The 26,872-nt window shown below is 39.0% G+C and overlaps 1 protein-coding gene across 1 annotated transcript in view; it reads right to left on the reverse strand.

Moving 5' to 3' along the window:
* Positions 1-26,004, reverse strand: part of LOC148872331 (protein transport protein SEC31 homolog B-like) — a 42,985-nt gene extending 16,981 nt beyond the window's left edge. Inside the window, exons 1-10 of the mRNA XM_088969594.1 lie at positions 25,069-26,004; positions 22,143-22,197; positions 21,891-22,013; positions 15,872-15,968; positions 15,738-15,774; positions 15,527-15,632; positions 15,377-15,434; positions 13,462-13,559; positions 13,179-13,298; positions 12,689-12,731 (exon numbers count right to left, since the gene is read on the reverse strand). Of these exons, the coding sequence (XP_088825720.1) occupies positions 12,689-12,731; positions 13,179-13,298; positions 13,462-13,559; positions 15,377-15,434; positions 15,527-15,632; positions 15,738-15,774; positions 15,872-15,968; positions 21,891-22,013; positions 22,143-22,197; positions 25,069-25,385 (1,054 nt within the window). The 5' untranslated portion in view covers positions 25,386-26,004. The remainder of the gene's footprint in view (positions 1-12,688; positions 12,732-13,178; positions 13,299-13,461; positions 13,560-15,376; positions 15,435-15,526; positions 15,633-15,737; positions 15,775-15,871; positions 15,969-21,890; positions 22,014-22,142; positions 22,198-25,068) is intronic.
* Positions 26,005-26,872: the final 868 nt, after the last annotated feature.

Consider the following 26,872-nt stretch of genomic DNA (forward strand, 5'->3'; position numbering starts at 1 on the left):
TCCCGGCCTCCTTCTCTTGTTCCGAAGGTTGGTAACCAATTGTCTTCCTGAGTTGGTTGGAAAGTACTTCTACCCTTTGGTCAACCTGGTGATCTTTCCACTCTACCCCTGGGTCACCCCTAGATAGCATATTCCTACTCTGCTTCCGGTTCTCCTGGTTTTCCCCTTCTGAAAAACCTTGCGCACTCTGTGGTCTTGGGAATGAGATAATCCGATTGCAGTCTTCACCCTGGAATAATCTTGCAATATTCCACCCTTCCATATCACCTCCAGCACAGCTGCCTTCATCGTTTACACTGCCCACGCTAGAGCCATCGATAGAAAGGTCCTCTTGTTCACCATCGTCTTCACCGCACTGCACCCACCCTTCAAACTTCGCTTTCTTCTCTTCAGCTCTTCCCCTAGTGAAACTTAGCTCCGGCCTCTCTGAGAAGCCTCGCACGGGGCTAAGCTCCTTCAAGCTGCGTCGGGAGACCCACTATAACGCCCTCTTCTTTCCTGGTTTCCGACGCTGCGCGCATTCCCCCTTTTGGCTCGCGGCTGGGGACGATGATAGACCGAAACCGATGTCTATCATAGTCGAAACCCCAGTCACGTGTTTCTTTAGTGGCTCACGCGCCTTATAAACAAACTGGGTCGGGCCCGCTGGCTTGTTTGGGCCTTTAAGAATACCATTAGCAGCCCAGATGGGCTTTTGCTTTGGCCCATTTGTAAGCACCCGCAAGCTCACGTGACTTTTAAGAAGGTCACGCGCATACAGCCCCGACCTCGATTTGGTTCTAACAGGTTTAAGTTCAAACCTTCCTTGGCCCAACCCCTTTTCCCTGTTCAGAACAGTCTTGGCGCCAGTTACAACCTATGCAAAGGACCTGCCACCCTCCAGACTGCTCACTTCTTCCACACGCGAAAATCCCACCCCCTGCCTACTACCCTTTTGTTTCTCCAGCAAATGTTTTTCCAATTTAGTGAAAGTGCTTTTCTTGTTTGAATCCTCCAACCCTTTCTTGCCACGCAGCTCTTCTTCTTCAACCTTCTCATCTCCCTCCAAACGAGCCTCTTTCCAGAGCATCGATTCAGTGGATGAAGCCAGCCACACTGAGTAGCATTGCCTTTCGACTAGCACCTCTATCTTCCGAGGTATCTCCTCAGGTTTTACTCCATTCAATAAAATGGAAGCTGAACGAACGTCTCCTACATCCATCCCACTATCACCTTAGAGTCTCCTTCAACTATCAAATTAGTCACTCCAAGTTGGTTGGAAATCTGTAGTCCTTGTACCACAGCTAATATCTCAACCCTTGTAGAGTCTTCATAACCAACTGGGCCTGAGAATAAGGGCAGAATGTTGCCATCCTTATTCCTCAAAATCGCTCCTATACCCTAAGGTCCCGGATTACCTTGACTGCTCCCATCAAAGTTCAACTTAACGGCTCCTTCCAGAGGCGGTAACCAACTTGCTTGTGTTCTATTTTTCTTGGACGAGGTGGAGGACACTGCTGCCCAACTCCTTCGAAGGTCATCACTAAAGAGATTTGGAGCAAGCCGATTCCCCCAAAAGTCCAAGCCTTCTGTTGGGAAGTTTTCTTGGAAAAGATAAGTACTTGTTATGTGCTCCAGAGAAGAAGGCCAAACAAATCCGTAACACCTCATATGTGCATCTTATGTACGGAAAATGGTGAAACAATTCCCCACTTACTACTCTCTTGCTCTTTCGCAAATTATGTTTGGTTGTGCATCTCTTCACTCTTTGGCTGCAGGTGGGACCCTCCACAGGACTTTGCAACTTTGTTCAGCCCAACTTTTAAGCAAGCAAAAAATAAAGGAAGATTTCTATGGAAGACAGCGAGGACAGCAACAATATGGACACTATGGGAGGAAAGAAATGAAAGACTATTCAAAGAAAAGGAAAGGAGCATAGAGGACATTATTGAAAGCATAAAGATCAAAACAGCAAACTGGGTAAAAACTTGGGAAGCATTCAAATCGGTGGCAGTGGATGATGTTATTAGAACCTGGTATGAAGTAGAAAATTCAGTCACTGTGAAAGACAAGGTAGTCTTGGACTGAAAGCCTCTCATCCTAACAGACTAAAGTTAAACTTCGACGGAAGCTCTTTAGGAAATCCCAGGCTGCCAGGAATTAGAGTGTTCAGGGATGATGCAAGGAAAATGGTAGCCCTACTTTCAGGACCAATCTGAGTAAGGGACTTGGAAAGAGTAGAAATAACAGCCTTACTTCAAGGTCTGAAACCAGCAGAACACTAGGGGTTTAAGAACTTGGAGATAGAAGGTGATTCAAAATTAGTAATTTCCTAGATGGACGACAGATATCCAGGTATGTGGAAGTTCAGACATCTAATTAGAAAAATTAAGAGTTTACCAAAGGATCTTGAGGTAAACTTCAAATGGGACAAGAGAACAGCAAATGGGATGGCTAATACTTTGGTTAAACAAGGGGTACATATGGATCAACTTTTCTGCGCAAATTTGGGAAAATCTTGTAACTTTCTTTTTCGAAAAGGTAAGGTAAAAACTTTTCTTAACAGTGTAGCCGGCCAGAGATAGGTGAAAGAGGAGAGAAGAGAAGAGAAGAGAAGAGAAGAGAGGAAAAAAGAGAGGGTTTGCAATGCAACAGTATTGGCAGCGCCAGTGTTTATTTAATATATATAGGGCGACAAAAAATAACAAGGAAAAAGACCTTTGTGCCCCTGAGTACAATAACAAACATAACATAAATAAAAAACGAAATAAAAAACACTTAAATTTGGACAAACAGGCCCTAACAACTGCAACTAAGTTATTCTAACATTATTCCAACACTCCCCCTCAAGTTGGAGCATAGATGTCAATCATGCCCAACTTGTCACACAAATCTTTGTGCCGCACATGATGAAGACCTTTGGTGAAGATATCTGCAAGTTGCTCTTCCGAGTTGACATATGGTGTGCACACTTCTCCACTTTCAAGTTTCTCTCTGATAAAATGCTTGTCCACTTCAATGTGTTTTGTCCTATCATGCAGAACTGGATTAGCAGCAATATTGATGGCTGCTTTATTGTCACAGTAGAGTAAAGTAGGATTGTTTACTGCAAAACCCAGTTCACCTAACAGATTTCTTATCCACATGATTTCCACAACCCCATGAGCCATCGCTCTATACTCTGCTTCAGCACTGGATCTAGCCACCACACTTTGTTTTTTGCTTCTCCATGTGACAAGGTTTCCTCCTACAAAGGCACAATAACCACTGGTGAACTTTCGGTCATTGACTGCTCCTGCCCAATCTGCATCAATATATACTTCCACTTTTAAGTGACTGTGTTTCTGGAACAACAAACCAGCTCCAAGAAACTTCTTGAGATATCTCAAGATCCTCTTTGCAACCTCAAAGTGAGTTGTCATCGGGCTGTGCATGAATTGACTAGGGACACCCACTGCATAGGCAATATCAGGCCTGGTCATAGACAAATACAGAAGTCTCCCCACGAGTCTCTGGAACATCTTTACATCTTTCAAAAACTCTCCCTGACTGTCTCCCAGATGGTGATTAGGTTCAATAATCAGATAGTTTTACCCCCAACTTGCCTGTATCTTCTAGTAGATCTAGTACATACTTCCGTTGGGAAATAAAGATGCCCTTGTGAGAGCGGGCAATTTAAATTCCAAGGAAGTATCGTAAGGGGCCTAGATCCTTCACCTCAAATTTAGTGGCTAAGAATTTTTTGTCTTTGGATTTCAGCCTCCCAATCTCCTGTGATCACTATGTCATCCACATACACAATAAGAGCTACAATTTTACCTTCACCTCTTTTTACAAACAAGGTATGATCTGACTAGGGGTTGGGTCATGTAGGGACTTTTTCAACCTGCACACCTTTTGTTCACTGCCTCTGGTACAGAACCCTGGGGGTTGGGTCATATACACCTCCTCTTCCAAGTCACCATTCAGGAAGGCATTCTTGATGTCCATCACCATTCAGGAAGGCATTCTTGATCACTATGTCATCCACATACACAATAAGAGCTACAATTTTACCTTCACCTCTTTTTACAAACAAGGTATGATCTGACTAGGGGTTGGGTCATGTAGGGACTTTTTCAACCTGCACACCTTTTGTTCACTGCCTCTGGTACAGAACCCTGGGGGTTGGGTCATGTACACCTCCTCTTCCAAGTCACCATTCAGGAAGGCATTCTTGATGTCCAATTGGTGAAGATCCCAGTCAAGATTTGCTACCAAGGAAAGGAGAATCCGGATGGAGTTCATCTTCGCTACAGGGGCAAAAGTCTCTACATAGTCCACTCCATATACCTGTGTGAAGCCTCTTGCTACCAGTCTAGCCTTGTACCTTTCAACAGTTCCATCAGCTTTGTGTTTCACTGTGAACACCCACTTGCACCCCATTGGTTCCTTCCCTTCAGGAAGATCTACCAACTCTCACGTACCATTTTTATGTAAGGCATCAAATTCTTCCTGCATTGCATCTGTCCATTCAGGTTTTGACAAAGCTTCTGCCACGGTCTTAGGGATGGGAACACTATCCACAGAGGAGAGGAAGGCACGGTACGAGGGTGAAACATGCTCATAAGACACAAAGTTAGAGATAGGATGATTAGTGGTACAAGATTTAACACCCTTTCTCTTAGCAATAGGAATATTAAGATCATTGGGGACATGTGAATCAACATTTAAAGGAGCAATGGGAGCAAGTCTACCTAGCTGATGAGACGGATCTGCCTCGGGTGAATCCGATGATGTTGGTTGCATAGTGTCCGGATCCACGGCTCTTGAACTCTGCTGGCTCTTATGATGACGATGGAAAACCCAGAACGGAGGAGGATCGGGTAAAGGAGGTAGTTGAATCTGAGTCGTCGCCTGTTTCTCCTCAACCCTACTCTCCCCCTGAGGAGAAACCGAGTAGAACGGTTGACTCTCAAAGAATGATACATCAATGGAAACATAGTACTTGCAGGCAATGGGATCATAGCAACGATACCCCTTTTGAGATGAGGGGTAACCAAGAAAAACACAAGGAATAGCCCAAGGGTCGAGTTTACCACGAGTAGGTGAGAGGTTGTGGACAAAACAACGACACCCAAAAACACGCATCGGAATGGTGGACAGCAAGGCTGTAGGGAACAGGAGCTGATGTGGGGCCTTATACTCTAGTAGCCGAGAGGGCATGCGATTGATGATATATGTCGCACACAATACTACATCCATCCAGAACTGTTTTGGCACATTCATATGAATCAGCAAGCCACGAGCAACTTCGAGAAGATGACGATTTTTTCGTTCAGCCACACCATTTTGTTGGGGTGTCCTAGCACAAGAGCTTCGCTGAAGTGACCCACTCGAATTAAAGAACTTTGTGAGATCACTATGGAAATATTCCTTTGCATTGTCCAACTGAAAAATATGAATTTCCGTTTGGAACTGAGTGAACACCATGCGTTGGAAATCTTTCACAATTTGTGGCACTTCATCTCGAGATCGCATAGGATAAACCCAAGTGTATCGAGAATAATCATCAATCAGCGTAACAAAATACTTATAGCCAGCCGCAGTAGGTAGACTAACAGGGCCCCAAACATCAGAATAAACAATATGAAAGGGAAATTCAGATCTTTTATTTCTTAAAGGTAAAGAGCTTCTACAATGCTTACTCAACTGACAAGTTTGACACTGTAACTGACTCACTGACAAGGACTCAAACAACTTTGGGAACATAACTTTTAACGACTCAAAAGAAAGATGACCTAAACGACTATGCCATAAATAGGCCTGACTCTCACTCGACGAACTTGTGGACTCAGTCGCCACTAGACCAGCATTATTCTCCAACACGTAGAGACCATCCACCATGCTTCCTCTACCAATCGTCTTCCCCAAGGTCAAATCCTGAAACACACATGAAGACGGAAAAAAGGTGACTGAGCAGTTCAAAGAGTGAGCAATACTACTAATGGACAACAAATTAATAGGTAATTTCGGAACATGCAGGACATTTGGAAGAGTAAGGCCAAGTGGGAGAGATATGGTGCCTCGGCCAGCTATGGTAGAAAAAGAACCATCAGCCAATCTTACCTTATCTCTCCCAGAGAGAAGGTTATATGTCTGGAACAAATTTGACTTACCGGTCATGTGATTTAAGGCTCCGGAGTCAATAATCCAAGGTGAATCAGTAGTATGAGATGACACATGGAAGGTTGTGGCATTACCTGATGTAGACGCAAATGAGGTGAGGAGTAGGCCCAGAATCCACCTGGCGGAGAGCCCTACCATACAATTCCAAATGTTCACGGAAGGAATTGATAATATCTTCCTTAGGATCAGAACCGGGATGTCTCTCCTGAGTTACGGAAGGACTAGTCTTTGTCGATGCCAGATTAACTGAGTTATACCTTCTTTGATTCTGCTGGCCTAATTTCTTGCCCTGATCCGGTGCTGACTTCTTACCCAAATCCTGTGCCCATTTAGGTTTTCCATGGAGATCCCAGCATGTATCTTTAGTGTGTCGTGTCTTCTGGCAGTGAGTGCACCAAAGCTTGCTTTTATCTTCTGTTTTTTTTCTGTATGTCACCCCTTTTAAAACCACCTCCGACATTTGTATCTGAATTTCCCCGGACTGCTAGGGCAACTGACTCCCCTTCTACACCATTCATCACACTTCTTCTGCTTTCATCTGACTGCACCAAGGCATACACCTCCTGGACTGATGGCAAGTCTTTACTACCCAAGATCTATAACCTGATGGACTCATATGACTGATTCAGCCCTAGGAGAAAGGCAAACACGCGTTGCTGTGATACAAGTGACTTATAGGCTTTTGCATCTTCATCACACTTGCAATTCACGTTCTGATACTGATCAAGTTCTTTCCATATTGATGTCAAATCAGAATAGTACATCGAGAAACTCCTCTCCCCCTGCTTGCAAGTAGAAGATTCAGCTTGTAGTTGATATATCTTGGCATAGTGTCTCTGTTCTAAATAAGTGGACTTCGCTTGTTCCCATATCTCACAAGCAGTTTCAGCCCACATAAAAGTCTTCTTTACTTGTGGCAGCATTGAAACCAAGAGCCAAGACATCACCATACTGTTCTCTTGGTCCCACCTATCATGCTCAGCACTTCCATACTTCGGTTCCTTTACTCTCCCATTGATGTATCCTATTTGCCCCCGAGCAATGATGTAAAGTTTTATCCCCCTAAACCACTCAAAGTAATTCAGACCATCAAAGGGAATGACAGCCATGGGAAAGCTCATATCCATTCCCCCACTCACTCCATTGTGGCTCCCTGAGATTTCTGAAGTAGCAGAATTCTCAGTCGACATGGTCAAGCAATTACTCAGTCCCACACACCAGATTTAGGACCCCTCCTTACTCCACAAAGCAATGCTCCACTCAGTTCACACCCACACACTAGGGTTTACCAACCAGATTGTGCACAAACCGTACCAAATTCTGGACAAAACTGAGGTAATATTTGGCAGTTTCAGACCTGCCTATCAGAATTCTAGAATGGCTAACAGCCACTAATCAGCAGGAGAGATCCTTCTTGCTTATAGTCAACTCAAACCATTGAGAAGACAGGTCAACATTGACCTACAGGTGTCTTAACACACCAACAGGATCACACGATCCAAGACAACTAGGGTTACACAGGTTCGATAGCATTCAGCCGTCCCAAATTCATAGGGTTTTCACTCGGCCCATGATCAAGAAGAGTAAAGAGGAGAAAAATAGAGGGAGAACTGTACCAGTCGTAGCTATTCTGTAGTCCAGAGTAGGGTTGATCGGTCTGCTCTCTTTTAATCAGTATTCCTGCTCTGATACCATCTTGACAGTGTAGCCGGCCAGAGATAGGTGAAAGAGGAGAGAAGAGAAGAGAAGAGAAGAGAAGAAAGGAGAAAAGAGAGGGTTTGCAATGCAACAGTACTGGCGGCGCCAGTGTTTATTTAATATATATAGGGCGACAGAAAATAACAAGGGAAAAGACCCTTGTGCCCCTGAGTACAATAATAGACATAACAGAAATAAAAAACGAAATAAAAAACACTTTAATTTGGACAAACAGGCCCTAACAACTGCAACCAAGTTATTCTAACATTATTCCAACAACTTTTATTAATGATAGAGGAAAGAGTTACAACAGCAACCCAGTGGAATACACCGGGAAGACAAACAGCTTAGAGAACCCAAATAGAGTGAGATTCAAGAACCTGAAAAACATTCTGGCTTTTAAATTCTGAAACAACAGATAACCAGGAAGCAAGTCTGCTGACGGCAATCTTTAACAGATCTTTAGAAGCTCTGGCTTGGCTGCAGAACACTCGGCTATTCCTTTCAGACCACAGAGAAACTATGATGATGGCAGGAATTGTTTTCCAGACCAGCTTCCCTTTCTTACTCAGACTAGAAATCTTCCAACTGCACAGATCATCCTTGACAGACCGAGGTATAACCCAGTTAATGCCAGCCACCTTGAAGAAGTGCTCCCACAGTTTAGCAGACACAGGGCAGTGCATGCAGAGGTGATCCCCAGATTCAGGTACCAAGCCACAAAGGTCACAGTTGAGATCAGATTAACTTTTGAGAGAAACTTGTTTAAAGCCAGCACCCAGACAAGAAAATTAGCCTTGGAGGGACTGGTAGGAAAATCTTGTAACTTTTGAAAAGCTTTGCTTCTCATATGTCTTTAAAAATTTATCTTAATCTATACTATTTTTCATCCTTATAATGAAATGAAATTCTATTGATCACCAATCAAAAAAATATGGGTTCCTAGTCCAAAGGTATTTTTCTTGCGCTTCTTTCTTTTGTCTTCAATTCTTCACAGGTTTTCTCCACCCCTTCCCTTTTAGAGAAATTTGGAATAAGCATGTTCCCCCAATAATTGAGGCTTTCTGCTGGCAAGTTTATCATGAGAAGATTAATACTTTGGATATTTTACAAAAAAAAAAAAGAGAAAGAAAGAAAGAAAGAATATCTATCTATCCCTTAATTGGCAGATAATTTGTAAGGCAAGCAAATGAGACTGGTTACCACCTCTTAATCTCCTGTCCTTCTGTTACTTTAAATTGGGAATGGTTCTTTTTCTCATTTTCATGCAGGTGGACTATGCTTACAAGCCTGGCCAGTGTGTTTGATGCTAGAGACTGCTAGTACCTTTAAGTAGCCTCAGAAAAAGAGGGGGGTTGTTATGGAGAAGCGCATGAGCTGCAATACTATGGACAGTTTGAGAAGAAAGGAATGAAAGGATTTTCAATGAAAAAGAAAGAAATTTAGAAGCAATCTTGGATTGCATTTTAGGAAAGGTGATTCATTGGGTAAAATCTTTGGACGTTTTTTACCAATATCTTTGGACATTTTTTGTCCTACTCCTTTGATGATATTAGAAGGAATTGGAGGAAGGTGGGTTTATCTACACCAAGAAAGAGCAAAGCATTAAAAGACTGGGAACCACCTGAAGACAATTACATAAAACTAAATTTTGATGGGAACAGCACAGGTAACCTTGGACATCTTTTCGTCCTACTCCGTGATGATATTAGAAGGAATTGGACGGAGGTGGCTTTATCCGCATCATGAAAGAGAAAAGCACACCTGAAGACAATCACACAAAACTAAATTTTAATGGGAATAGCTCAGTTAACCTATGAATTTTGGGTGTGGGAGGAATTTTTAGAGGTAAGGAAGGTCATATACTAGCTCTGTTTCTGGGCCCTACAAGGGAGATTCTACAAAAGTTGAACTCTTGGCTGTTCTTACAATTAACAAAAAGCAAAAGAGTTGAATTTGGAAAGAGTAATTGTTCAAGGTGACTCTCAAGTGATGATAGGAAGGCTAAAAGACAAGAAAACAGCAGTTTGGAGCTATAGAGATGTACTAAAGCAAATTAAAAGGTTAACAAGGAACATGATTATTTTTCAATGGGTATCCAGATAGGCAAATGTCATGGTGGACACCCTGGCTAAGCAAAGGGTAAATAGAGGGCAGTTGTCCTGGGCTCAGTTGTAATCACTTTTCTTTTTGTTTGGGTGAGGTAAATTAACCTCCTCAGTGGGAGCTGCATATGTACATATTTTCCTGTTAATATTAATAAAATCCTTTCATGTTATCCATACAAAAAAAATGAGCGAATAAATCCAAAACGAAATTTATGGAAGAAAACCTTAGAACAAGGGGTTTCAAAATAAGTAGGAGTAAAACAGAATATATACAATGTAAATTTAATAATAATAGGAGTGCAAATCAGGGTACACTTGGAATTGGAGACCAAGAGATAATGTGACCTTTTTTTTTTTCTGAGATAAAAGGACAACTTTCATTAAAAACAGGGGATGTACATGAGGAGATGTACAAAACAATAGCCAAAACAAGACCACATACCAAAAAATGAAAACCCCGAGGACTTACAAAGGCATTGAGGAGTCGATGTGCAAAAAATCCCTCCCCATCCCAGATTTGGCTAGAGAACGGGCCACTCTATTCATCTCTCTTGGAATCCATCTAAATTCTAAAATATAACATTTTTCCAGTACCTTGGTTTGACCACTGTTTTAAAATCACAAGGACCAATTTATGCCCAAGGCGCAAGGCGCAAGGTGAGGCAAGCACCTTTTTTGAAGCAAGGCACAGAAATACAAAAAATGCTAAAAACCAAAAAAAATTGTCAGAAAATTCAAAAAATGCAAAAAAATATTAAACATAATATTAATAAAAAATATAAACTTAAGTTTTAAAATAAATGTTTTATAAAATCAATTGTCTAAAATTAAAATACATAAACATAACATGTAAAGAGTATTCAAATGAAAATTTAAAAATAAAATTAATCATATAGAGCATTTTCAAGCATGTAAAACCCACAATCTTTTTTTTATTCAATTGCATTACTTCAAGTGGCTAAAGTAATGTAAAACATATTGAATTCCTGATTCTACGAGCCACCTTTGTACCACGCCCCTCTAGGTGCACCTGAGACGCGCCTTTTAAATCACTGGGTTTGAAAATTCATAAGGAACAGATTTTGGAGGATGTCACCTGGCTTGGGGTTCCAGGCCTGAATCATATGCCCTAGACCAGGTCTATACGGGCCCGGGCCAGGCCGAGCCTGATTCCGTGCCAATGTCACTCATATGTAAAACATTATATATCTATATATTAAATGGCATAACATGCATATAAACTTATTTTATACATTATATAATATAAAATATTACATAATATAATTATACATGTCATGTTATAATATTTATATATAAAATATATAATATAATGTAAAATAACATGTATACATATGTATAAATTATACACAAAATGTGCAAGTTTAAGTATATGCGGGCCGGGCCGAGCCCGGGCCATGCTTGAAGTATTAAGCCCAAGCCCGGCCCTAAAATTTGCAGGCCTGATGTGGGCCCGGGCCTGGGCCGAGCCTGAACACAAAACCCAGGCCCAAGCCCGGAATTTCCGGGCAGGGCTGAAATGATCACCCATAAAATTATAGCAGGATGGGCAAAATGGAGGGATGATACCACTTAGATTAGAAGAAAAATTCTATAAAACAGTTTTAAAACCAGCAATTCTGCATGGAGCTGAGTGTTGTTCAGTCAAGAAACATGTTCAAAAAAATAAGTGTGGCAGAAATGCATATGCTGAGGTGGATATGAATGAGTGGAAAAGTTAGAAAGGCCAGAGTCAAAAATGAAGTCATTCAAAAGAATATAGGAGTAGCTCCAACAGCTTATCAAATGAGAGAAAGTAGACTTGGATGGTTTGGTCACATGCATAGAGGATCACCTTCAGCACCATTAAGAAAAAGTGATCAGTTAGAAGTTGTAGAGTTTAGAAGGTTAGGGGCAGACCAAAAATGCCATGAGCCCAATTAGTAAGAAATGATTTAAGTGGTCTTAATTAACAATGAATTTGGCATTAAACAGAATGGAATTGTGAAACAGGAATCATGTAGCTGACCCCATAGAGTGGGGAAAGGGGATAGGGGTTAGATGATGATGATAATGATGATTGTCTTGACCTCTCTCTTGGGGTGGGTCGGTATCAATTATCTTTTTGGGGTAAAAGAAACTACTGTGGAAAACGAATATCTTGAGGTAGAATTGGTCTTGTTGAATATATGTATCATTCTTCAAATTCATTTACTGCCTTTGCAAATTTCCAAAGGATGTAATTTTTTTTTTTGAAAGATAAATAGAAAATTTTCATTAAACTGAAAAAGAGGATCTTAAAGATTAACCTAGGGGCCATTTAATGATAGCTGAAATTGTTTAACCCTTTGTCTTTTAGTAGATAAAATAGTTTAACAATAAAAATATTCAAGGGTGGAATAAACTACACAGCTTCAGCTTCAACCATTAAGGAGCCCATAATCTCTCAAAAAATTTATTCACTAAAATAAAAAATAATACCAGCCAGTTCATTTGTTATCACATGATCCCAATATAGGATCAAAAGCATCTAATATTAGCTCTTTAAACCATTTGTTTTTCTAGCTTTCCAAGTTAAGGGGATGGCAAGGACATCATGTTAATAAGAATAGGTTCCAAAGCCGTGGTTAAATACAATTAGGATAGTAGGCAATAAGTTGGATGATAGATGATTTAACAAAGGTGAAGCAACATTTGTGGAAAAACTAAACCTAGCTGTTGTATGAAAAAATGCATACCTGTGCCAAAGGAACCCTCGCCAACAGCTAGTTTGCTGCAGGCCTGCACCATAAGAGACTAGATATGAGATAACAATTACAATCAAGAATGCAACTTGAGAGTAAGACCCTCTGACAAACTAAATAAAAATACTTTGAGTTAAACAACTTAAACACTAATGCAGCAGGAATCAAGTCAAGAAAGAGAACATGATAGATGGAGCTCCTAACTTGGGAATTAATTGCAAAACTGGAAGAAAACTTATGCTTTATCAGAGGTTTCTACCTTACCAAGTTGCCATATATATGACAAGCTTTTCTTCATTTGTTAGTACAGATTAGTTGAGAGATTTCTACTCTCAAATACAAAAATGGAAATCTAATCAAACAGCAGATCAATTATTTCACTCTAAGAGGGCCTGTAAAAACCATATAAGGAAGATTCTTCTTTTGTTTTTTTTTTTTTTTTGATAAATAGATATAAAGAAGAATTTCTACAACAGATGTCAACCTCAATATTATAGATGCCCATTTTTCCGTCAAATGAAGAAGCTGATACGATGCCCGGTATCTTTGGATACCAGTGGATATCAAAATTCCAGTTAGTCCCTGCTGGCAATTCAGATATAATCTGCACAAATTGAACCGAAAAGGCAGCACTGAAATATTAGAAAAATCATGTGACAACTACACAAGAAAATCATATTAGCAGAGAAGAGGAAGTTGAAATCCAGACCAGCACAATTGTACCAAGGAAAAAAAAGATCACTGAAGCTGATTAAAGGTTCCCCTACCTCTCCTGTAAATGTGTCCCAGCAAATTGTCCGGTTATCTTTAGCACAGGTAAGCAAATAGGAACTATCATTAGGACACCATGACATTGCAATTACACCTGGCATAGTCAATAAAGAAAAAAAAGTTAAACAATCAATACCAAACAATACTATTTTTGCTAGTTAATATGACAATCCATGCATAACTTTTTTATCAATAACAGAAACATTTCATTAAGGGCAATCCATGCATAATAACTAAAGTCTAAAAAGAAGGTTAAGAGAACTGCAAAGATAACAAGAAAACCTATAGAAATGATGAATCAGGACAAGAATGAAGAAGATACACCACATAAAGAACAAAAATGTAGTATGTAGATATGAACCTTGTTTGGATGATGGTTGTCAAGGATTTTTGGTAGTGCAGGTAAGCATAGAAGCACACTGACATGGATTCAAAGTTCCAAACCATGCTCATGCTTCTTCCCTCTAAAAGGCAACTCAGAAAAAAAAAAAAAAAAAAATCCACTGGGTAGCTTGGCAGTGGACAAGAGGAGAATCTTGTTTGCTGTATTCCAAACACCATCTCATTTTCAAAGTAATAAAAGCTTGTAGATTGACATCTCTCCCAGATAGGTTTGACTGTGCTTTTGATTTCTGTCTGCTAACTAAGAAATGAAAAGTTGTGTCAGGGACTTGGAATGTACAGATCTACTCTGGCTTCTTGTTCTTTATTCAGGGATTATTCTGTCATTTTCCCTTGTTGAGCTTGCTGCTCATGGGTTGTTCGGGGTTAGTTAATAATGACCTCCAACAACTTTAAGAGTCACCAGAAGAAGGTCAGGCTTTTAATATTAGTTGAATCTTCAGATTCATTTTGTGCTAAAAAAGTATGGATTCTATTATTGCTCATTTGAGAATATTGTGGGGAAATGGATTTTACCTCCTTGATGGTAGTTTTTTTGGGACCATTCCCTAAAAAAAAAAGAAAAATGAAAAAACTAAAACAACCTGATTATCTCTGATTCTGATGATCCGTTTGCATAACCGGATTGAATGCAGATTTAACCTTGTCTGATCTGATTAAAATCTGTATCTGATTATTTTGTAATATATAAATACTGCTCTAACATATAAACTTTATATAATTATATATAAATATATATACTATATGTAAATTTATATATAATAAGTTCAATATTTCATATTTATATTTTTTTTTTTTTTTGAGAGAAAGGTATGACTTCATTCAATAACAAAGAGGAGTACATAAGAAGATGTACATCAGAGAAAGAACAAAAAGACTCACAGGACTACACAGTTATAGAACCATCGCTATATAGGCAATCCCTGTGAGCTCCAGATTCAGCTAAGCCAACAGCATAGAGTTTAGCTCTCTCGGAATCCAACACAGAATCATAGAATTTAGAGTATCTCTAGCTTCAGTGAAGAAATGTACTAAACTCCAGGGGCCACTATCAATTTCTCCTAACCATTTTATTGTGTTTGCAGTAATCTCTTTTAATGGTTAGGTTAAGGCAACCCAGATATGTAGCAATGCAAAGAGCAGTGAGGACAACCAAGATTTCTGCCTAGTTGACTTTGCAACCCCTATCAGACCACTAAAAGCCTAACATATTTATTGAATTCATTATATATAAGTTAAAGAGTAATTAATTTCATTTAGTAGAATCTGATTTGGTTTTCAGTTCTGACAAAGAACATGAAATCCAGACATATAATGGGAACAAATATAATTATGATAAACAAAGAACATGAAATCCAGACATGAGCAAGGGCCCCCATTTGCAAATCATAGTCATCAAAAACAATTATGATCATCTTGCTAAAAGATAGTCCAGATCATTAACCACCTCCAACACATTCAAATCTAATAAAAGAAGAATTCGAAGCACTACCATGCCAGATAACAAACCTCGAGTGTGCCCAACAAATTCTTTTGATGGTGACATTGGGTTCCTCATATCCCACAACTGTAATAAATATCATAAAGATTACTCAGACTAAAACAAAACAGTCAAGAGAAATGTACATGACAGAAGTCATTAATCAAAAGATATTGTACCCTTAGAGAAGGTGAACTATCATCGTCAGAAGCAACAATTAGCTGAGTCGCAACATCAGGATTCCACTGCAAAACAGAGCTTCCTCTTCTACTTGAATCTGACAATCTGTTAAAAACACAAAAAAAACCTTGTCAAGATGTAAGATTTCACAGTTTAGATCTACCATCAAAAAAGTATAGAACATCTCAAATTCGGGCACAAATAGCTTACGTTATCACTGGCTTCTGCCGCCTTAAGTCCCAAACCACTGTAAATGGCAAAACAAATCCAGCAAAGATAGAAGTGAGTAAATGCTGACTAATGTATCAAAGTATTTGAAAATAAATAAACATATTCCTCCTCACCTGTAGTTCCATTATGTGAAGTGGATGCTAATATATGTTGAACCTTGTGATTCCATGATAAGAAGGAAATATCAGTTTGAGAACCAGATCCAACACCCTGAAGAAATTTTAACAGGCTGTGTTAAATGCTGCAAAAATCTCAAGAAACAGGATTGTACTGTAGAAACTCATCTCAACTAGATAAAGACTAGTCCTACTATTTGGTGTCAGCTACATGCCATTACACAAACAATGATTGAATTATCTCAGAAAGGGTTTCGAAAATAATTTATGACTGCTGTCAGCCTGGAACAGGCTTCCTTTATCTGGAATTCAGACAAGCACTTGCAAAGGAGATTAAAATGTAAAATATAAATAAAATAAAATCTAAAATATGTTATGAGCCTTATTCATATATTTTAAGCAGTGAACAGAAATATCACCATAGGTAGTTAATAAGAAATTTGAAGTCTAATGTCCACTTAAATACATGTTAACTACTTAACCATATGCAGACATATTGAGCAGCATGTTGGGATAACGAAAGTGATTTTTTTATCAATAACTCTGAAAAGATTTCATTAATTAGAAAACTTTAGGATATAACAAGAAGTTGTGAAAGAAGCCAGCTTTAGTAAGTGTTAGAATTGTTAGAAGTAGTTAACAGGGGCAGTATTGTCTTTTTCATGCTATTCTTTCTCTCTTATATCTGCTGTAACTTTCATAAGGGTATTGTAGTCATTTCAGCTTTAGTAGAATGTTAATATAACCTGAGTCGACAGTAAGGAGAGGTGAACAGATTTCTCCTTTCTAGTCTTCCCTCTTCTCCTCTCCTTTTCTTCTCTTCCCTTTATCTTTCTCTTCCTATCTATCTTATTCTCTTTCTTTCTTCTATCCTTTTCTTCACCTATTCTTACTTTATTAAAGTTGGAACATGGTATGAGAGCCTTGAGATCGACTGTACCGTTCGCGGCACTGTTCACGTCTCAACTTTTTGTGCCTTAGGAATAGAGAATATTTTCTATTCTTTGTTGGAAAGGAAAAGGATGTAAGAGGACTGATTGCCACTTGGAAAAGAGGTTTTAATGCCTCAAGTTGCAGTGTTGTGTGAGTTGGTGGTGTTTTTCTAAAAGCCCTCTATTCGGTAGTTCGAAGAGGGTAGCTTTGTGATGTCTCGAGTTGTGAGGTAGGTTCTCCTCAATGTGTGGTGATTTTATAGTCGTTTGTGTTGTGGTGACACCTTGTGACAAGTGTACAATCTTTCCCAAGTGTTTCTGAAGTAGATGGCTGATGATTCTTAGTGTTTTTCCTAAAGAAAAAGGTGTATTACAATAATTGCATACCAGTTGTTTGATAGTTTGCCTAGGTGACAAATCAGTGATCTTCTCTCACTCATGGGTTCATCAAATAGTAACACTAAACCTATAGTAGTTGTGCAATAAGATTTTATGACTTCTCAATTAACTACAATGAAACTCAACAGTACTAATTATATCCCATGGGCCAAGTCGGTTGAGGTATCTCTCATTGCAAGAGGTAAGTTGAAGTACATCAAGGAGGGTCCATTGAAAAGTGAATCAAAAGGGTACAATGAATGGATACAAGAGAATGCCCAAATTATGACATCACTTTGGAATAGTATGGGGAATCACATTAGTGTAAACCTTATGTTTCTAGACACGGCCAAGGAGATTTGGAACCATGCCAAGCAATTATGCTCTGGACAAGACAATGTCACAAGAATTTACCAATTGTACCAAGGCTATTTTTCTCAACCCCTATCCACTGATTTGAAGACTCAACAAGAACAACGAAAACATGTAAATGTAGCAAGATTTTTGTATGGGTTGAGGTCTGAATTTGAACCAATGCGAGGCCAAATCGCAGGGAGCAATGATCTTCCATCCTTTTCTGAGGTTTTCTCCCACATAAGGAGAGTCTCAAATCTACATAGTGATCATCCCCTACCTTCAGAGAGATCAGCCATGCTGGTTTCCAGAGAAGGTTTTCCTGATAGAAATATGCATGGTAGAGGTGGAGGAAATGTGAGGGGTTTTGGTCGTGGGCCTAGAGGTGCACGAGGAGGTGGTAGAAAGTTTGGTGGTGCAAAGGGTGGTGGTGGTCGTAGTGGTAGTGGTTGTGGTTCAGACCGTGAGTGCTCACATTGTGGACAAGAAGGTCACGCAGTCAACTTTTGTTATGATCTTCATGGCCTTCCATCTTCCTAGGCTAACCAAGCAATGGTGCAAGGTGATTTTGGGAGTCTTAGTGTGACTGAAGATGCTCCTACTTCCAATGTTGGTAAAGATAAAGACACAATCTCTATCTCACGTGAGGAGTATGAAAAGCTTCACCAATCTACCTCTTCTAGTTTTGCCACTGTTACACTTGTGAAGTCAGGTACTGCTTGTCTTGCTTCTAATTCACCTTCACCTTGGGTAATTAACTCTAGAGCTTCAGACCACATGATTGGCTCCTCAAATATGTTTGTATCCTTGTCACCACCTTCTACCTCGCAAACCGTTACCTTAGCTAATGGTTCTTCTTCTGCTATTACCGGTACCGATAATGTGTCTCTTAGTTCTGACCTTAGTTTATGCTTGGTTTTTTTTATGTTCCTAAGTTTCCTTTCGCCTCTTGTCTATAAGTAAGCTTACTCAAACCTGTCATTGTTCAGTAACATATTATCCTTTATATTGTGTCTTTAAGGATCTCAAAACAAGGAAGACGATTGGTGGCGGTCATGAAGTTGGAGGACTATACTACTTGGATGACCATGGTCCTCAGAAGGCTCATTTCTCTCTTACACCACACTAGTGGCATTGTTGTTTTGGCCATCTTTCTCTGTGTTTTGAAAAAACAAGACCCAACCTTGGAGTCTGTAACTTAGCTAGATTGTGAGTCATGTCAGGTGAGTAAACATCATAGAGTGTCTTTTGTTGCTAGGGATGATAAGAGAGTCCTGAGTCCTTTTGCTTTAGACCATTCATATATATGGGGTCCTAATCATGTGTCATCTTATAATGGATTTAGATATTTTGTAACATTTATTGATGACTAGTCAAGAATGACATAGATTTACTTAATGAATGACAACTCAGAATAGTTCTCTACTTTTCTATCTTTTCATGTTGAGATAAAGAATCAATTTGGTGTATGCATTAAAGTGTTTCGTTCAAATAATGCCAAGAAATACTTTCATAATAATTTTCAATCTTATTTTGACTATCATGGTGTTATACATCAATCCTCGTGTTCACACACTCCTCAGCAAAATGGTGTGGTTGAGAGAAAAAATTGCCATGTGATTGAAACTGCTCAGCCCTTGTTGATTCAAATGTCAGTTTCTAAAATCTATTGGAGTGACGTAGTTCTCACCTCTTGTTTTCTCATAAATCATATGCCTTCTCCAGTCTTAGATGGCAAGTGACCTTTCTCTATCTTATTTCCTTCCATCTCACCTTTTTCTCTTCCTTCTTGTGTGTTTGGTTGTGTGTTTTGTTCACAAATTGGGTCTCGGCCATGATAAACTTGACTCCAGAGCTATTAAATGTATTTTTCTTGGTTATTCTCGTACTCAAAAAGGTTACAAATGTTATGATCCTATTTTACGAAAAGCTTTTATTGCTTCGGATGTTACCTTCTTTGAGAGTTTACCCTATTTCTCTGGACGTGAACCTTCTTCTATTCCTCTTCCCTCTAAATTCGGTGCTATTTTATTCCCTTACCTACTATGGAAGAGCTTATTCGACCATCTATTCACAAAGTGTACTCTAGACGTGATAGGCAACTAGAATTGTCGTCAGTAGTTGATCCAGCTCCAGCTTCTGACATGCCACCAGAGCCTTTTCCATTGACAGATCCACCATCCTCAAATCTTGATCTACCTATTGCTCTTCATAAAGGTAAGCGTACTTGCACAGATCACCCCTTTCTCAATATGTCTCCTTTGCTCACTTGTATCCTTCACAACAATGTTTCATTTCCCTTCTATCATTTGTTTCTCTACCGTGTTCTCTACAGGAAGCCTTCTCATCTCCTAACTGGAAGAAGGCGATGGATGAAGAATGCCATACTCTTTAATCCAATAATACTTGGGATCTCACTTCCTTATCACCTGGGAAGCAAGCCATTGGTTGTCGATGGGTATATACAGTTAAACACCGTCAAGATGGCAGCATTGAGCGGTTCAAAGCCCAACTTGTTACAAAGGGGTATACTTGGACCTATGGTGTGGTTCATAAACCTTCTCTCCCATGGCTAAAATAGGTTATGTACAAGTGCTCATTTCTTTAGCTACCCACTTTGGTTGGCCCCTATTTTAGCTTGATGTCAAAAATGAGTTTCTCCATGGTGATCTTCAAGAGGAGGTATATATGGAGCAATCTCCTAGGTATGTTGCTCAAAGGGAGTCAGGAAAGGTGTGTCGATTGAAGAAGGCTATCTATGGGCTGAAACAATCATCGTCGGTATGGTTCGGTCCTTTTAGTAGTGTAGTGCAAGATTTTGGCTTGAAACAATGCAGTGTTGATCACTCTATGTTTAGCAGAGACTCGTCATATGGGAAGATCATTCTAGCAGTGTATGTTGATGATATTGTTCTCACTGGCAATGATATACATGAAATTAATGAGTTGAAACAGTTCCTACAACAACACTTTCAAACTAAAGATCTAAGAACTTGAAGTACTTTCTTGGAATTGAGGTAGCTTGATCAAAGTGGGGAATCTCTCTGTCCCAAAGAAAGTATGCTTTAGATATGTTGAATGAAAGTGGGTTGTTAGGATCCAAGCCAATTGAAACTCCCATGGATCCCAATGTGAAGATGGTTGATAGTTAGGGGGAGCCATTAGAAGACCCTACAAGGTATCGGAGACTAGTAAGCAAGTTGGTCTATCTTACCATCATTAGGCCTGACATCTCCTTTAGAGTTGGAGTCCTCAGTCAATTCATGCAAAATCCAACAACTACTCAGTGGGATGGTGTTATGAGGGTGTTGAAGTATCTAAAGGGTGCTCCTGGTCGAGGGATTTTGTACAAGAAAGGGGGAGATATGTCTCTGGTAGAATACTCAAATGCAGATTGGGCAGGGTCTCCGATGGACAAGAAGTCTACTATAGGTTATTGTACTTTATTGTGCAGAAATCTCGTTACTTGGAAGAACAAGAAGCAGAATGCAATTGCTAAGAGTAGTGCTGAAGCTGAATACAAGGCAATGGCCCATGCTACTTGTGAACTAGTCTGGTTGAAGCATCTTCTTTAGGAGATGAATATCACAATTTGTCAACCCATTAAATTGTTTTGTGACAACCAAACTGCAACACATATTGCCTCTAATCCAATGTTTATGAAAGGACTAAACACATTGAAGTTGATTGCCATTTCGTGAGATAGAAAGTGACAAGTGGAGAGGTTGTTACTCCCTATGCTAAATTTGAAGACCAAGTAGCTAATATTTTTACTAAAAGTGTGGGTCGCTCAAGGGTGGACTATAGTTGTAACAAGCTAGAACTTTATGATATATATGCTCCAGCTTGAGGGGGAATGTTAGAATTGTTAGAAGTAGTTAAAAGGGGCAGTATTGTCTTTTTCATGTTATTCTTTCTCTCTTATATCTGCTGTAACAAATCTTAAGGGTATTGTAGTCATTTCAGCTTTAGTAGAATGCTAATACAACCTAGGTCGACAGTAAGGAGAGGTGAACAGATTTCTCCTTTTTAGTCTTCCCTCCTTTCTTCTCCTTTTCTTCTCATTTTCTTCTCTTTCCCTTCTCTTTCTCTTCCTATCTTCTTCTTTTTCTTTCTTCTATCATTTTCTTCACCTTTTCTTACTTTATTGAAGTTGGAACAGTAAGCTGACCCAGAACAGAATTACAAATGCGCCCAAAACATGTGTTTTTTGAATCCCTTGCTTTAATGAAAGTGGTATTAACAGTTTCCAAGTTGAAGTGGTTGAGAATAAGTAACTTTTTTATATGCTAAGCACTTGAAAAGACAAGGATAAGGTTTCGCTTGCATCAAGAACCACAGAACCTACAAACCTTGAGAGGTGGAAAATGAGTGGGTTCTACTGGGTTTGCCATATCCCATATGCAGATTTCACCCCCATCAGCTCCAGAAGCAAGTAGATTTGGTGTGATACTGTTGAATTCCAAACCAAGAACCTGTGCTTACAGAGAATTTCATACAATACCGATCATGTCAGAAAGAATATTATTAGAAAGCATCCAAGAGATAGAAGAGTAATTGCAATCTGTGCCAGGGAAAACACAAAAAAAAAAATGAAAACTTACAGGTCCTGTATGCTTAGTAAGACGACTAACAAGGGCCCCTTCAATTTCCTCTTGGCTGCAAAAAAAAATTATATTTGTATCATCAATCCAACTACAGATTTTTTTTATCAATACTACAGAAAATTTCTGCTCTGCAGATTGAGGAAAAATACAGTTCATGGAAAGTTCAGGACTTTTCCATATTGGATATATCCAACTCGAATGTAAAATTAAAAAGGATAAAAAAATAGGCTTCAATAAGACTTTACTCATGGTTTAGAGAGTATAACATGAATTGTCCCAAATTATGTATGTCCAATGTGACTTTCCTAATTCTCTACTTCAAGAAGTGGAAGGCAAAAATTAACAATCTACATAGTTGTCAAGGGAAGCGATAATGCATTTTCAGAGTAACCTTGTGCCTTAGCTTAGTGTTTTCACATAGCAGGTTTACCAAAATTAGGTGTAATGCAGATAAACCATATCAGATTGTATAAATAAGGTTATAAGCATATTAATGGACATCATAAAAAGTAAAAATCAGTTTACAATTTACATAGCCATAAGATGTGTTTAAGGCAAAAATAAAGAACATCACAAAAACCATTTCCAATTTACAGAGGCATAAAATGTGTTTAAGGCAAACATGACAACAATGAGAAAATAGCATGTTCAATTAAAAGTATTCATTATGTATTACTCATAAGAGGCCTGTTTTACCTCTTCTATTTCTTGTTTTCAATGAACCTTTATTTCCCATCAAGGAAAAAACAAGAGGCTTATTCTGCTTTTTCTCTCTCAATTTCTATGAACAAAAAAAATATATCTCCCTCTAAAGAAAATTAGGATTAGGTTCAATTTTTTCAAATCATCTACAATCATTTTTTTGGATCAGCAAAAGAGGATTTTTATTAATTTAAAAACAGATTAAAAGCATTTTCCAGAGTATAACGATATAGAAAGGTCCCAGAATACAAGGATCATCAACCCTCTGTTTTAACACATCCAGCTACAGTTTTGCCCAAAATAGAGAAGGTCTATCAACTCCCCCTTTTTTTTTTCTAGAGCGTCTGCTAATCCATTTGATGTCCTTTTAGTCCACCCAAATGTAGAGTTGAAGCTCTTAGCCAGTAATTCAATCTCCCTGAAAGCAAATCTATACTTCCATGGTGCTGAGTTTCCTTGCTTCGCCCAAGAGATGACCAACAGTAAGTCCCCTTCCACTTCCAACTCTCTAGCTTCTAATTGCACTGCTAATTTCAAGCCTTGCAAGAGTGTCATTACAGCTGCCTGAACCAAGTCTCCGTACCCAATTGGTCCTGAGAACAAAGCCACAATTTCTCAATGATGATTTCTGAAAACTCCCCCCATTCCATCCCTCCCTGGGTTCCCAAAGGAGCTACCATCAAAGTTCAGGTTCAATTTATTTGGCTCTAGAAGTTTCCAATACATCTTGATAATTTCTTTATGCATTTCCATTTGTGCCACTTCCTTCCATTTTCTTATTATGTCATTTGTTGAAACATCTTTGAAGATAACTACTGTTTTAGCCTAGCGTGTAGATCTGATTTTTATTGTTTCAATTACTTCCCCCTTAGATCTGCTCTTCTCAAAGAAAATCCTTTGATTTCTTTCTTCCCAAATGGTCCAAACTACAGCTGCTCTTGTAACCCTCCATCCTTCTAACTGTTTTTTTTTTTTATCAACAGAAGAGAATTGAGTTATTTATTAAGCTGAAAACCTCCACCCTTCTAACTGTACCATAATAGGGGCTACTGCCTTCATTTTGTTTCCCTTTTCTTCACAATTAGAACACTCAAACATGTTCTCTTCTCTGCATCCCTATTGCATTATACATAACAAGGGCTTGGTCCCATCATTTGTTTTCTTTTTCCTATTGTTTGATTTATTAACAGAAATGCACACACACATGATATTCTCTATGTATCACCCTCTTGAACTAACAAGATGGGCTACACCACCAGGTTGTTTTCTTAGGCTAACGTATGTTACTTTAACTCTACTTCTAAATTCTAATGCTTCAATTTTTCATGTTAGAACGCTTCTAATATTTTCTTGTAGCAATATAATTCATAAAAGAGGGTAGCAAACTAAGTTACAACTTACAAGTAAATTTACATATTAAAAATATCAATGCCAATATGACTAGGTCAGGTATGCCATCTAGGCAACAGGGCGCTGCCTGTCACTCAGCCTCAACTCAGCGCCTTGACAACTATGCGCATGCACGTTTACACTCTTTTCAATTAATATAACTCAAGTTTCAATTATTGGTCAAAGAAGAATATCATGTTTAATGTGCCCCCAGAACACACAAATTCCATGTAAAACGTCAATGGTGCAGTTTCAGATTGCCATGATGCCATCTTATTGGCCCTCATTTTGGGACTTTAAAGATTATGTAGCCCACGTATGTTCTCGGAGGGGGAAAAATAGAAATAGTGATGGTGGAATATTTGATTTAGAAAAAAAAAAATTATGAGGAAAAGGAATTTGCCATCCCAGTGACTGCAAACTCGACATGCCAAAATGTGGACAGTAGGAATGCCAGTAAGAAGCAAGAATGGAAGAAAAAGAATAGATTTATGATCTAATTCGAAGAAGAATTAACTTTAATAAAAAAAATACAAAACGAGTATCCTAATAACAGTCAGATAAGAACCGATGAAGATCATATAAATTCTAACTTCACGCGCAAATGGACATCAAATGAGAAATAAAATCTTCCATATATTTTTAACAAAGTTACTGTTATTGATCAAAAAAAAATGAGAGATAAAATCTATCTGTGAGCTATCAATTCCACTGGATTCTGGAAGCAGGTGATGTAACCAGTGAACTATCCGATTTGATCGAGCAGAAATGCAATATCTTTGAACACAACTAATAAAATTGAATTCAATAAATGCAACAATGGAATAACTACCGCATAAGAGTGAGAGGATTCCAAATACTGATATGTCCATCAACAAGCCCTCCAGCAATAAGTCCGAGGGAGAATTCTTCAGTTCCGGATCCAGTCTTACTCCACGAAAGCCGATTAAACCGTTCACTGCTCGGGCACTCACCAGCAAGCAGGAGCTCGCGATCGTCCGACTGGAAATCGAGCTTGAATATCTCAATGTTCGCAGAAGAACTAAACGACAGATCTACCGCACCGGCTATGGTCCCAGCCGCAAGGTAATGCGATTCCGGCGAGAAGGCGACGGACGCCGATCTGTTAACGCTTTTTATGCAAGCCATAGCGTGAGCTCCCGATAGAACCAAGACTCTAAGATCCGCACCTCCTTCGCAGAGCCAATTCGGCACAGATCTATAGATCGAAATAGAAAGCCTCCTTCAATTAGGTTAGAAATTAGGGTTTTCTCCAGTTCAGTGTCTTCCTCTCATGTGAATCCAAGATTGGATCGAAGCTCGGTAGAAATGGGAAGAAAAGAAAAGGAGGTCTCAGTTTCTGCGTCTCTCTCTATTCGTGTCTAAAAAATGTGTGGGAAGATAAATTTGGATTTCGGTCTACCGTCTGAACTGGTTTGGGCCGGTTTGTATTACAATTGAAAGCCCATTACGAAACGCCCACGAGAGTCAAGAAAGAGAAACGAGCAAGAGGGAGAGGGGAGATAGAATCATAGAAATGATGGAGCGGGTGAGCGGTCGGCGAGCACCCGGATCAGAGTAGATACTAGATAATCCGGTCCATGTTGAAGAACCCGAACCGCATTGAACCAATGGAATGGGACAAGGCCGGCCAAACCGCCTTAGCACCAAGGGCGCCAGGGCGGTGCCGCGGTGACCCGAGCTAGTGGAGACTACTCCTAATCTTGTTTTCTTATTTCTTCTTCTTCTTCTTTTTTTAACTAAGGACAAAGAATAGAGCCAAAAAAACTCGTTCGGTAAACTTATATTGTACATGTAAAACAAAAATATATTTTAAATTCTAAAATATATTACAAATTAAAAGTTCTCAGTTCCCAATTTTTTTGTCCCATATTTCTCAAAAAATCCTTATTATTCGTGTTATATTCTATTTTTGGATGATTTGTATTATTTTCCCAAATTTTTCTAAAAACAGTGCAGTTTGTGAACTTTTTTTTCAAAATATAGGGGCATGTATACAATGCCCATATTATCATATGCAAATTTGCTAACTCTTAGGCCGGGCTTACTCTTCTTATAATCTTTACCAAAAAGAGAAATAAAAACAGGTTTGGGTTACTTAGGGATGGTAATTTTCTCTACCCCTATTAAGTAGTCCATGGGGTTGTGTATGGAGATTGCCTTGATGGAGACCAGGTGAGGATGGGGATTGATAGTGATACCTGATTGGAAATAGGGACATAGATGGGGAGTGAATTCCACACCCCACCCCAATCCCAATTATATATATTAAATAGATACATGGTATAATATTATTTATATTATATATCAAAATATTTTTTAATATTTTAAAAGTAAAAATTCACTTATTTTAAGTGAATCTATTTTCTAAATAATTAATTTAAAAATTTCATGAATTTGGGTTCCCAATTAAGAACTCGTCTCCATCGGAGATCAAGGATGGTGAGTCATTTATATCCTCAATGGAGATTGGAGTCAAAGATGGGAATTTGTTTCAAAGTTAGGGCAAAAGATGGAGAATATGGGCCCTGCCCCAAACCCACCCCATTGCCATTCCTATGGCTTCGTCATTAAAACTCATAAACCTATTCATTTTGCTCCCATTATTGTTTCCT

Source organism: Nelumbo lutea, chromosome 2, assembly GCF_056320005.1.
Source record: "Nelumbo lutea isolate HS-2025 chromosome 2, American lotus-T2T, whole genome shotgun sequence".
Lineage (NCBI taxonomy): Eukaryota > Viridiplantae > Streptophyta > Magnoliopsida > Proteales > Nelumbonaceae > Nelumbo > Nelumbo lutea.